The 13,966-nt window shown below is 40.0% G+C and overlaps 1 protein-coding gene across 3 annotated transcripts in view; it reads left to right on the top strand.

Annotated features, from left to right (window-relative positions):
- The window catches only part of TBC1D19 (TBC1 domain family member 19), a 132,639-nt gene that overhangs the window by 80,223 nt on the left and 38,450 nt on the right, over positions 1 to 13,966 (top strand). For all 3 annotated transcript variants that reach the window (XM_066280451.1, XM_066280450.1, XM_066280449.1), the window contains one exon: positions 12,521 to 12,605. In XM_066280451.1, coding sequence (XP_066136548.1) covers positions 12,521 to 12,605 — 85 coding nt within the window. The remainder of the gene's footprint in view (positions 1 to 12,520; positions 12,606 to 13,966) is intronic.

The following is a 13,966-nucleotide window of genomic DNA, read 5'->3' as shown; positions in this document are numbered from 1 at the left end:
GCTCTGCCCAGCCTGGGCGTCGCCATGTTGCGACCAGAGCCACTCTAGCACCTGAGGCAGAGGCCACAGAGCCATCCCCAGCACCCGGGCCATCTTTTGCTCCAATGGAGCCTTGGCTGCGGGAGGGGAAGAGAGAGACAGAGAGGAAAGCACGGCGGGGGGGGGGGGGTGGAGAAGCAAATGGGCGCTTCTCCTGTGTGCCCTGGCCGGCAATCGAACCCGGGTCCTCCACATGCTAGGCCGACGCTCTACCGCTGAGCCAACCGGCCAGGGCTAATTAAATGTTTTGAAATCAGTTTGAAGTGTCATGATTGCCCTTTGATCATTTCATATGCTGAGACTCTGGATGTTTGGATTGTTTACCTAGATCTTCTTGTTATCTACTAAAATAAAAATATAAAGAGAAAGAATGTAACTTTTGTAGAATTGCCTAGATGACTTTTTTAAAGATCACATATATATTAGTACTTTGATTTGTGTGAATGTCAATATGAATGTCATGGAGAAAATATCTAGTAGCAACTTTTGCTTGATGTAATAGGTCCAGCTGTTTAGGTTAGTAGGCTTCTGTTTGGTAGTGGTAATGGGTGTGTGCATCTGTTTAAAAAACAAAAAGACAGAGTTATATAAGAATTTCTCAAGAAAGTTTAATTAATCACACATGGCCCACCCCGTGGAAGTACCATGTTCAATTCCTGGTCAGGGCATATAGGAGAAGCGACCATCTTCTTCTCCACTCTCCCCTTGCTCTTCTCTTCCCAAAGCCATGGCTTGAATGGTTGGAGCAAGTTGGCCCTGGGCGTTGAGGATGGCTCCATAGCCTGGCCTCGGGTGCTAAAATAGCTATGAGTAACAGAGCATCGTCCTGTAGAGGGTGTGCCGGGTGGATCCTGGTTGGGGCACATGCAGGAGTCTGTCTCTGCCTCCCCACCTCTTACTTAATATATATAAAAAAATTAATCATATATTTTAAAAGCTGAAGTCCAAAGAATTTATAAAATTTATTATAAATTAAAATTTGAAATAACTTTAGAAACATTTTAAGAGAATTTCAACAACTTAAAATATGCAATTTTTTAATTTTTTAAAATAGTAAAATTTAAAATCTCATTCTCTTTTAAGAAGCTAATTATTAAAAGTTGGTAAAAAACACCAAGCTATTTAAGTTTTAATTGAAATAGGTAATTGAAAGCCATTGAATATATGTATTTTTTATAACCTGATAGATTTGTTTCTGTAGGAAACAATCTAGATGATTTGGATTGGGAGGGGTATTAATCACTGGCAGTCTTAGACAATAATTTTGTTATTCCGTAACATTTTTATATCTAGAAGCAGATGATGCTCTGAAAATGGAGATAAAAAGTAGTTCAGAAATTTTAAAAAAATGTTTTTAAATAAATGAAAGTTTGAAAATACAAAAAACTAAGTTTATTTACTCATTTAGCCACTGTGTAACCTGGTGCTTAATTCTTACTACTCAATCAAATTTTGAATATACAGATAAAGTTAATCCTTTACTTATGTAGTAATATTAGTTTACTGATAACTTACGTAGCTAAGAAATATTTAGTGAGAATTATACTTTTGAAATGGCAGCATAGGCCCTGGCCGGTTGGTTCAGTGGTAGAGAAACGACCTGGCATGCAGGAGTCCCGGATTCGATTCCCGGCCGGGGCACACAGGAGAAGCGCCCATCTGCTTCTTCACCTCTCCCCTCTCTTTCCTCTCTGTCTCTCTCTTCCCCTCCTGCAGCCGAGGCTCCATTGGAGCAAAGTTGGCCTGGGTGCTGGGGTGGCTCTATGGCCTCTGCCTCAGGCACTAGAATGGCTCTGGTTGCAACAGAGCGACACCCCAGATGGGCAGAGCATCACCCCCTGGTGGGCGTGCCTGGTGGATCCTGGTCGGGTGCATGCGGGAGTCTGACTACCTCCCCATTTCCAACTTCAGAAAAAAAGATACAAAAAAAGTCATTCATATGTTCATGCATGTATGTGTGTATGTGTGCATGTGTGTGTGTGTGTGTGACAGAGAGAGATAAGACAAAAGAAAACCTTTTTATCAGTAATTACAGACTTTCCTTTGGCAGAGCTGCCTAACAACATAACTGCTCTGTGGGAAAATAGTTGGTGATAATGGAGTGAATCTAATGTTTCTGGCCATGTTAGATGGGTTCTCATCTAACCCATTTACTGGGTTTGTGATGAGACTACAGTATTAGATGCCATGTGGCATTGCTGTGTCCATATGCAGATGAGGAAAACTCAGCAATCCCTCTGTAAGGAAAATTCGGGCCTGTGTGACCAGGACACACAGATATTGCTCCTGAATGACCCGGGGTAGTTACCTACATTTTATAGGCAAAAACACTGAATATTATAGATAAAATGTTTTGTTATAATTCAACTTTTTATCCTTCCAAAGTTTAGTTAGTTTTTATCTTTCATGACATTCTTAAATATACTTAGTGGGCTTGAAACCCTTTTATTATGTGAGAGTTTTTAAATGCCCCTTATTCTATGGAAGTAAATTGGGTGGTGTGAATGTCATTATCAGGATTCAGGGCTTAAAAGCATCATGACAGCCTACAAGTTAACTTTTTATCCAAAGTATATAAAATATTCATGGGGAAGAATTCCTATACACTTAAAAGAAGACATGGGGATTTACTCTTTCTGTTGTGTGACAAATCTTGTATCATATGCTTGGCTTGTGTAGTATATGCTTAATTGTAGTACTGACATGTTAGAGTATGCCATAGTCACAAGTATTTTAATGCCATTGAATGGAATTTTAAAAAGACACAGAGCAATCACATATCCTTTATTCATGTATCCATTTAGTGTCTGTTTTGATATGGGCACTGAAGGTGCTGCATCAGAAGATGTTTATTAAGCTCACATTTTAGTGGAAAATGAGGGGGAAAGCAAATGCATAGTTATAATTTGATAATGTTTCTGATAGCTCTGTAATTTGTAATGTTCCATATAAACACAGTTAAATGGCAAATAAATTTTGGGAGTAGTGTGGTTTAGTGGTGCTTTCAGAATAGAAATGTTATAAGAAATGTCTGGTTCTTAAAGGCAAGGAATTAGAAGGAGAATGGGAAAGACAAAACAAACATGAACCTTCTATGTGCTGTGACTGGTGAAGAGAGATTAGCACAGGCCCGGCCAGTTAGCTCAGTGGATAGAGCAGTGGCCCAGCATATGGACATCCCAGCTTTGACTCCTGGTCAGGGCACACAAGAGAAGCAACCATCTGCTTCTCTTCCCCTCCCTCTCCCTCCTCTCCCTCCTCGTCTCCTCCTGCAGCCAGTAGCTCAGTTGGTTCAAATGCGGCCCTGGGTGCTGAGGACAGCTCGGTTGGTCCCCGCTGGCCAGCCTCAACTGCTAAAAATAGCTTGGTTGATTCAAGAATCAGCCCCAGGCAGGGGTTACCAGGTAGATCCCAGTCTGGCTCTATCTCCCTTTCTCTCACTTAAAACAAACAAACATGAAAATAAAAAAGAGAGGTTAGCTTAGCATGGCAGTGAGCATTCTAGCAGTTCAGGTTAGCAATGAGCACGTGACAGAGAGCAAGGTCTGTGTGAATAAAGAAGAGAACAAATATGAAAGACAGGTCGGTAACATGGTCTAGCATCAGATCACTTCCATGTAGCACACGTCCACTTCCTTGCCCTTTGCCCACTTTCTAGTAACAGTTACTTGACAGAACCTTAACCCTGCTTCAGTACAACTCACCACTGAGTCTGTGGCTGTAGCACGCCTTTGCAACGGGCTAGAGACAAGCATGCAGTCATAATAACTAGTTTTACTTTAAATTCATGACCACTAACCTCAAGAAGTCTTAGTTCTGCCCAGCAGTTCTACTTCATTTCCTAGTCCAATCTTTCATTCATTCTCCTAGATGACTTTTAGTACCTTCTCTCTCTTCAAACTTTCACCTCTTCTCTCTCAGCTAATGACTTTGAGTCCTATTTCTGAAAAGACTAAGAGCTCTCAGTAGAGTATCCACACATTCTCCCACCACCACTGGTACCCCACCTACCTGTGTCTGCACCCACATGCACGGTTTTCCCCGTTCCTGTGGGTAAACTGTCCATGCTTGTATTTATGATAAAGCCAATTCCTGCATTTGGACCCTACAACTCATCTCCCCTTGGTATTCAGAGGCAGTGCAATTGTGGTTTTCCATTGTCAGTTTCCCTAGCTCTTGGATTGTTCGTCTCAGTACACGATATGCTGTTACTCCTCTCATCTGAAAAGCAAAAGTAAAATAAAATGAAACAAAAATGTTCTTAATCCTATATCTTTCCAGCTACTGCCCATTTCTGTTTTCTTATTCAGCAAAACTTCTTTTTAAAAAATCGGTATAGTCTGGCCAGGTGGTGGCGCAGTGGATGGAGTGTCGGACTGGGATGTGGAGGACCCAGGTTCGAGACCCCAAGGTCGCCAGCTTGAGCGCAAGCTCATCTGGCTTGAGCAGGGGGTCACTCAGTCTGCTGTAGTCCCCCCTCCCCCGGTCAAGACACATATGAGAAAGCAATCAATGAACTAAGGTGTCACAACGAAAAACTGATGATTGATGCTTCTTATCTCTCTCTGTTCCTGTCTGTCTGTTCCAATCTATCCCTCTTTCTGACTCTCTCTCTGTCCCTGAAAAAAAAAATCGATATATATTGTTTCCAATTCCCATGCTCCTGTTCTCTCTTGAACACTCGTTCCGCAGACACTTTTTTCCTCAATCACTTTACCAGAGGTCATGAGTAACTTCGTATTGCTGAATCCCGTGGTCCGTCCCCACTTCTCATCTTACTGTGTTTGGTCATTCTGTTAGTCAGGCCTCTCCTTGACTCTCCTTGATTCTCCTTGATCTCCTCCTTGGGTTCCAGGACCTCATCCTTTCTGGCTTCCTTTTCGTTCACATTCACCTTTGTTGATTTCTCCTCATCTCCCTGTCCTCCACTGTAGTTTCCAAGGATAAATTCTTGCCCCTCTTTTATTTTTTTTATGTCCTTGCCCTTAGGGACCTTATCTACTCTTATGGCTCTAACAATTCTCGCTTTTCTGTCTCCCGTCTTCAACTCCAGTCTTACCCATCTGCTCCCAGGGAGCTGTTCTGCCAAAAATCTCATTACCCTAAGCTCATTTCCTGACCACTCTCAGGTCCCTAAGTGATCACAGCAAACGTCTCCCAATACATACGTGTGTGTGTGCATTATTCCTCTGGTCTTCATTATATTTTTCTACATAGCACTTAACACCAGATGACATACAGTGTATTACAATGTCTTTTGCTTATTTTTCCTGTGTCCCCTCATAAAAACATAATCACTATGAAGATAGGGATTTGGGTTTTTTATGTTGTTGCTCACAGCTGTATTTTTAGTTCCTAGAACAGTGGCTGCCACATAGTAATTGTTCAATAAATACTTGTTGGAAGGAAAGATAGAAGGAGCTATTAAAGGCAGAGCCGGGGGGTCCGGTGGCTGGAGAAATATGCAGGTTGAGGGAGATGGAAGAATCAAGAATGACTGATTTCTTAGGCTTTGGATGGGTCCAAGCACGGCGATCCTGAGGATTCAAATTAGAAATACATGTAGGATGTGCAGGGTGGAAGGCAGGGGGAAAGAAAAGGGAGAGATTTTATAAGTGTCTATTTCTCGAGAAAATCTGATAAGAAGAAAGATATGCAAGCCCATGCTGGAGAGTGCAATGAAAGCAGGGATAAAAAGGCCTTTAAGAAATTTTTTTTCTCTCACTATTCTCATTTCGTTGTAACTGAGATTCTCAGCTCTACTTCATGTATTTATGGAGAGCTTACTAGGTGCCAGGATCTGCTGTAGACACCGTGTCAGGTGCCTCTGTCCCCGTTTTACAGGTGAAGAGCAGAGGCTCAGAGCCCAGGCCCACACTGCTCCCAACACCGGCCCGGTCTGCTCAGTTTCCAAGCCCTGCGAGCCATAGTGCCCTGTAACCTATGGAAACCTGAATCACGCCGAGTGGTTCAAAAAGTCATCCTTCAAAATTTCTCATTTGAAGTCCTCCAAATTAATTCTGATGAAAATGTAAGAGCACCACAAATGGAAAACTTAAGTAATAAGTGTAAATTAAAGTGACTGTCCAGTTAGTATCCAGCCTTTCCTATGTGCCTTTTTTTTACATCAATCTTTTATCTCTCAGAAACACTCACCACAAATATATATGCAAGAGACTAAAGAAAGCCATTGGCCCTAGTAAATTTTTTGCAGCTCTCTGTAGACAATTTAGATATGACTCTGCTATAGAAACTGTAGTTTAGACTTACCTATCCATTTTTTTACAGCTCTTCTCAGTAAAGTAAATCATTACCATGTATAACCTCATCTTCATAAAGTTTAATTTTACTTAATTAGTAAGCAATCAAAGTTAAATTTCCTAGTTCATTTGATTGAAATTGTCATCCTCATAAGAGTTGGCAGCTTTCAGCTGAGGCCCCAGGATGTCCTGTCTAACATACCTCCCCTGGCCTTATCACCTTACAGTCACCAATACTCCCTCCTCAGCAGTCTCAGATGTCCTGGCTCTCCAGGGCGACAGGGACTGTGGGGGGATATATTTAAGCACAGAACTTCTCCTAACGTTACTGTGTTCCTACCAGCCTGCTAAGGGCAAGTTAATACAAACGTTTCTTTAGGAATTGTTTTCTCTCTAGGCAACAGTAGAAAAATATTTGTAATTAAAATTTCCTTTTGCATTATTTTACTTTAATTATATATGCACATTCTAGAAGTTACATTAGTTTATGACTGTATTATTTGTATTACTTTATTAGTTGTATTAGTTTATTATTGCTGCTATAACAAATTACCACAAATTGAGTTGTTTAAAACAAAACAAACATATTCTCTTAAAGTTCTAAAGATCAGAAATCTGAAACAAGTTTCACTGAGCTAAATGAAGGGGTTATCAGAGCCGTGTTCTTTCCAGAGGCTCTGGGGGGAAATTCATTCTCGTGCCTCTTCAGCTTCTACAGCCCACCTGCACCCTTGGCACTCGCCCCATCCTCCATCTTCATACTTGGTGGATAGCGTCTTCAGCTCTCTCCTTGATTCTGACCGTGTTGCCTCTCTTATTGAGAAGGACCCCTACAACCCACCTAATTCCACCCAGGTGTAAATGCTAAAGGAATTCTCACATGATTCCATAAGAGAATACGTTGGAGGATATTGATCGCTTCACTGATGCGGTGTGGGGAGGTGGAGTCGAGGCAGCACATCCGCCGGGGTCCTGACTCCCTCACTGCGGGGGGAACGCACACAATGGAGTATTCTGCAGCACTGGAAGGCAGTGGGCTGTGTCTGTGCACCAGCAACGAGCGAAGCAAGCATGTGAAAAAGATTTCTTTTACACAAGTGAAAAATGCAGCCACAGAAACAATACCAGTGTTTTACAAGGATACATTCAATCTCAGAGTTAAATACCAGATGCATTAGAGTGGTTTACTCAGAGCCATAGACAAGTGGGAAGAGGGATTGAGGATATAAAAAATAAATGACACAGAGTGGTGCCTCACACAGACGGGACAGCCACGTGGCATGAGCTGAAAGGGAAGGAAAACAGTGTGCTTTAGAAAAATTAAAATAAAAAAACATTAATAAGGATCCTTGTGGTTGCATTGGGCCAGCGAGATAATACAGGATAATCTTCTGAACCAATCATCTTCAGTTCAATCACATCTGCAAAATTCCTTTTGTCACGTAGGTACAATGTCCACAGGTTCCAGAGATTAAAATGTGCATATTTGGGGGGAGGGAATTATTCTAACTACCATGGTGGTCTAAGGAAGTTTGCCAAGAGAAGAGATTAATATTAATATTATTTACTGGTTTGATAACATTTTAGAATATTTTAGAACTTAATGATTGCGCTAAATTATTGACCAATATTCATCATATTTTAGTCTAAAAATAAAAATAGTATGATTATGATCATTTCATAATATACAAATACCAAATCATTGTTATACACCTGAAACTAATATATTATATGTCAGTTATAACCCAATTTAAAAATAATATGATTATGTCAATAGATACCAAAAAACATATTTGAGACTATATTTAATAGCATCTATTTTTTAAAACTGTGGTAAAAATAAACTATCAAGTTTACTATCTTAACCATTTTTTTTGGTATTTTTCTGAAGTTGGAAACGGGGAGGCAGTCAGACTCCCGCATGTGCCCGACTTAACCATTTTTAAGTGTATAGTTCAATAGTGCTGAATATAGTCACATTATTATGCAACCTAACATCCTTTTTTATTACTGACTCTATACACTAGAATGGCAGTATATTTTCTTGACATATAAATAATATCTATATAAAACCAATATTTGCTCTCTTAATGTAAGTGAATGTTAATGTTGAAATACTAGAGATGCTCCCACTAAAGCAAGGAAAGAACATGAGTCATTTTGGAATTTCTCACTAATGAATCAGATAAAAGAAATTAGAGTTATAGCAATCAGAAAACATGTTATCAAGTATAGATATATAAAAAGTCAAGGGAATTAACTGAAAACCATTAGAACTAATAAGATGACTTTGTTAAATGCCTGTTTACCAAATAAAATATTAAAATCATTTACTCTCTTAAAATGAGCAATAACCATTTAGAATATATAATGGAAAATAAAGAGCCAAACAACATAAGAGAGTGAGCTCACTCAGTAGCCCCCTTTCCACTATAAACATAAAAAAACAAAATGCTGGGTAGAAGATAACAAAGAATGTGACTAGCCAAATATTCATCACATTTTCATGCATATACCCTTTGACTGGGCTATTCTGTTTCCATGTATTTGTCCTACAGTAATATGCATATATGTGTGAAATGACACAGTAAAAGGCTAATTATTTTGGCATTGTCAGAAGTAGCATAAAGTTGAAAATCATTTAAATGTCCACTTTTAGGGGACTAATCTGTTAAAATAAATTATGGTATATACTTACAATGAAATGTGATATGGCCCTTAAAATGAAGCAGCCATATATTCATGTATACTGGTATGAAAAGACCTCTAAAATACATTGTTTAAAAAAATAATATTAAGGTACTGATCGTTGTATCTGGTGTCTTACCATGTGAGCTGAAACTGCTGTTGTCGAGGTTCCCTGTAACTAAATCCAGTGACCAGTGCTCAATCCTCCCCTTAATTGATCTCTCCATAGCATTTGACCCAGCTGTGACCTTACTTCACGTGGCTTACAAGACACCACACTCTATTTTTTCTCTTACTTTACTGGTCACCAGAGGCAAATTTCACATTTTGGGGGGTTGCAAATTTTGGGTGGCTCTATTTAAGAAAGCAGATATAATATTACAAATACAAAGTGAGGTAAGAACTGATGTATAATTGTTTAGAATAATGGAAAAAATAATAACATTAGAACCATAAAGATTCAAGTCCTTTTTTTAATTTTTTAATTCTTACTGGGCAGTTTACTAGAAATGCATACATAGAAACACTTTCTTATCACAACCTAATTTCCACTTCTTACCTAGAACACATGACATCTCCCAGCAACTCCCAGCACTCAAAGGGACAGGTGCTAATGAGGGGGCTTTAGACTGAAGACCTTTCGTTAGTGTCATGCGAAATCCACTTCTCTTGCTTACTCCTCAGTCTCCTAAGCTGGTTCCTTCTTCTCCCTAATATCTTTAATAGAGTGTCCCAGTCTCAGTTCTTGGCCGACTCTTCTCTAGTTGTACTCCCTCACTTGGTGGTTTCACCGAGCTCACCTATCTTGTGGTTTTCATTACCATCTAGGTGTTGTTAGCTCCTAAATTTATATCTTCAGTCCAAACCTCTCTCCTGTACTCCAGACTAGTATCTCCAGCTACCTACTCAACAGCTCCATTTAGATGTTTTCTAGATATCTCAAACTTAGAATGTTGAAAACCACACCTCTGATCTCACTCCCAAAATTGGTCTACTCGCCTTTCCCTGCCTCGTTGATGGCAACTCCATCTTTCCATTTGTTCAGATCAAGCATCTTTCTACTTGACTTCATCCTTGATTCCTTTCTCTCATACACACCATCCAATCTGTTAGCAAATTCTGCTGGTCCTGCCTTTAGAATTTGACCATTCCTCCCACCCCCAAACACACTTTTACTATGTTGCAAAATGGGTCCCAGAGAAGTAGGTTCAGATGGAGATTTGCATGCCAGAGAAGATAAGCTGACATATGTTCCCAGAGGGGAAGAACCAGAAATGTTTGATGAGCAGCGCCATGACTTTTATAATTTAGGTGGATAGAGAGAGAGTGTTATAAATGTGGAGAGGGATTTTGTAAGAATGAAGGAAAGTGTTGGTGGATTTGAGCATACAAACGTTAAAAATATCTCTGTGTCAAAAATAATAAATTATTTGAGCAAAGCCATTTTTAACATATAATTAGACCAATGATTAGAATCATTAAAATACAAGTAATTTAAACAAATCAGTAGCTTAAAAAATGTTTACCAGTACTGTATTTTAAAATGGACTAAGATGATAAACTGAAAAAGAAAAAAAATGCAAATGGAAGAGTGTTTGACCTCATTAGTGATTAAAGCAAGATGCAATCTTTATGCCTATAAGATGATGATAACCTGTTTTGATGAAAATATTTGACTCTGTGTACGATCTTGATGCTGGATGTGTTTCAGTAAAAAGAAGCCGTTCTTGGAGGGCAGTTTGACAGTAGGTATGAAAAGTTTAGATTTAAAATGCCCATCACTTGACAAGACATTTAGCACAGTTTTGGGAATTTAAGTAAAGATGTACAGAAATATTTAGATTAAAGGAAGTTCACTGCAACATTGTTTATAGTTCAGGAAAAGTGGACTTAATTAAATGATCAACAAAAAAAGACAGGTTAAATAAACTATTGTTTATCCATATGGTGGAATATTTGCACATTAAAAATGTGGGTAGGAAATATTTTATTTTATAATATTGAGAGAAAATAGATTATAGAATAGTATGAATAATCCCATTTTGTTTGAAAAAAATTATATATGTGTATATAAGAAGAGTTTAAAAGGGGCCCTGGCTAGGTGGCTCAGTTGGTTAGAATATTGTCCCAACAGGCCGAGGTTTTGGGTTCAGTCCCCAATCAGGGCACATACAAGAATCAACCAGTGACGGCATGAATAAGTGGAACAACAAATTGATGTTTCGCTCCCTGTCTTTGTCTCTCTCCCTTCCTCTCCCCCTAAAAATCAATTTAAAAAATTTTTTAAAGAATCTGAAAGGATATACATCAAAATATTAACACTGGTGTGATTATCGGTGTTTTTTCTATTTTGATAATCTATATTTCTAATTTTTATCATGAACATGTATTGCTTATGTAGTATTTTAAAATATAGTAAAGATAAATCAGTGGCAGTGGTTGGTACACATTTCACCCGTAGGCCTGACTGATGTGCAGTGTTTCTATTTTTCCTAAAGTCGGCCTGTTCTCGTGTCTTGGACCCACAGTTCCGGTGTTCATTCACTCTTTGCTGCTAGTACATCCTGACTTTATGTCCCTGTTCTGGTAACTGGGCTTCTGCCTTTTCCAGTCATTCCCACCTCCTTTTCTTAGTAACATCTTTTGAATCTCAGGTTTTCTAATATCAAGACCAAGACTTCCTGTCACTGATTGCCTTCCTGGAGATTGGACTCTGGCCCCAAATTCCAGGCTGGTGTCAGCGATCCAGTCCCTCCTGATGGACATCCGTGATTCAGATAGACTTGCCGCACTCTGCCTGCCGGTTGGGTGACCAGCTTCTAACGTGTATTGGGCAGCCATCTGTTCTGCTGCGGCTGCCGCGCCTCCCGCCCCGACGTGCCCAGCTGCCAGCTGCAGCGCCTCCCGCCCCGACGTGCCCAGCTGCCAGCTGCAGCGCCTCCCGCCCCGACGTGCCCAGCTGCCAGCTGCAGCGCCTCCCGCCCCGACGTGCCCAGCTGCCAGCTGCAGCGCCTCCCGCCCCGACGTGCCCAGCTGCCAGCTGCAGCGCCTCCCGCCCCGACGTGCCCAGCTGCCAGCTGCAGCGCCTCCCGCCCCGACGTGCCCAGCTGCCAGCTGCAGCGCCTCCCGCCCCGACGTGCCCAGCTGCCAGCTGCAGTTTGTTTCCTGCCCTTCCCAGATTGCTCTGTGTCACTGTAGTTCCCTAGCATCCCCTCGTACATTTCTTATCTGTTACATTTTCCCCAGGATTTTCTCTTCTCAGCTACCAAACACAATTAAAGAATCAACTGGTAGTGAGCAACTTGCATTTTCTGCTGTTGTTCAAGGTTTAAGTGACTAAGAAATCATAGGATGAACGTTGACTATCACAGGTGGCATTCATGGTTACACTTACACAGGTGTACCGATAGAGGGCACTCTTCCCATTGCGAGGCACAGTATTGAACTTGAAAGATTTTACCCCAATGCCTCCCAAGCAGGAAATAGCAATGAATTAAACAGTGCTTAATTGTTTTCTCCAATGTTATACCCAGGTTTTACTTTGTTTTTCCCGGGATACATCTGTGTTGAGTCACTTTGCCTACAACAGTGCTTCACCACCGAAATCATACATAAGAGGTAAAATTTTAGTAACATAAAGGAAGTATTTTTTAAGGCATTATCATACCAAGACTATTTGCTCTATTGCTGTTTTTGTCTTATCTGTTGACTTCTAATATCTTTTTTATGAGTTTATCATATGAATTTGCTTTTTTCCCCACCTTCTATATTTCTTCTCTCATGATATTCTATAGCACTTAAAATTTTGATACAGTGTATGCTAATAGCTCTTTAATTTCTAGTTAGTACCTCTCCTCTTTATCACTTGCTGCCTACAAGATATCGCTACTTCAGTATCCTACAATCACCTGACAACTGAACTAATTTCACATGGAATCCTTTGCCAGCTTCTCTGTTACGTGGTGAACACCCAGCAGTCAAACCTATTGTGTATGTTCCTGTTGGTTAGAATGTTGTCCCAACAGGCAATATTTATGGTTTGTGACTCCTAATTCTGTCTGCCTGACAGCTGCAACGCCCACCCAAAGACAAGCCTGGATCACCCGTGCTGGGGTCAGACTCCTCCCCAACTTGGGGGCTCTCTGTTCCAGTGCTTCTAAACTGAACTTATAGAAACCTTTTGATGCTTGTTTGTTTCTTTAACATCATCTGCAAAAAACCTGATTGTACAAATTTGTTGTCTAGTTGAGTCACCTTGAAACTCAGCCAGAATTTTAAGGCTGTGCATCAGTTGCTCCTGTCTTAACCTAGTTTACTTTGCTTTCTTGTTATTCCACATTGCCTCATAGTCATTCTAGCCTCCATAACTTCCCCACATATGGAAGGATTTCCACTCCTCCTCCCCCCAAATTATAGATCCTTAAAGAACTAGCCTGTACCTCACCAAGTCTACCAGTCCATCATCAATTCCCCTCTCCTCTAAACCTCTAAAACACTTAACACTGACACCAGAAAACTTAGCAGACACTTCTGAAATGTTTCATGTTTTAGTCTGAATTATAAGCCACATGGTTGAGGGACCAGGCCTCATATTTATTCTGTTTGCCTCTTGACATCTAGACTGGAATTGAGTACCCAGCAAGTACTCTGTATTATCTATCTATCATCTATCTATCTATATCATCTATCATTTATCTTCCTGTCTATACATCTATCATCTGTTTTTCATTATTCCATTCTTAATTTTTTTAAATTGAATTAAAAATATTACCTTAAAGCTCAGGGCAAGATTGCATGTGACTTTTCAATAGACTCAAGGTGTTAGAAAAACTATTAATGTAAAAATAAAAGTTTTCTAAAGATATTCAGTGGAATGTGGGAAAAAACTCAGAACCTTGAAAGTTTTGAGGAAAAACTATGTTTAAAAACTCTTTTCAATCTTTGAATATAGTGAATTACTTTAACTTTTTGAGACAAGT

This window comes from Saccopteryx bilineata, chromosome 5 (genome assembly GCF_036850765.1).
Source record: "Saccopteryx bilineata isolate mSacBil1 chromosome 5, mSacBil1_pri_phased_curated, whole genome shotgun sequence".
Lineage (NCBI taxonomy): Eukaryota > Metazoa > Chordata > Mammalia > Chiroptera > Emballonuridae > Saccopteryx > Saccopteryx bilineata.
This window is presented reverse-complemented; position numbering and strand designations above follow the sequence as displayed.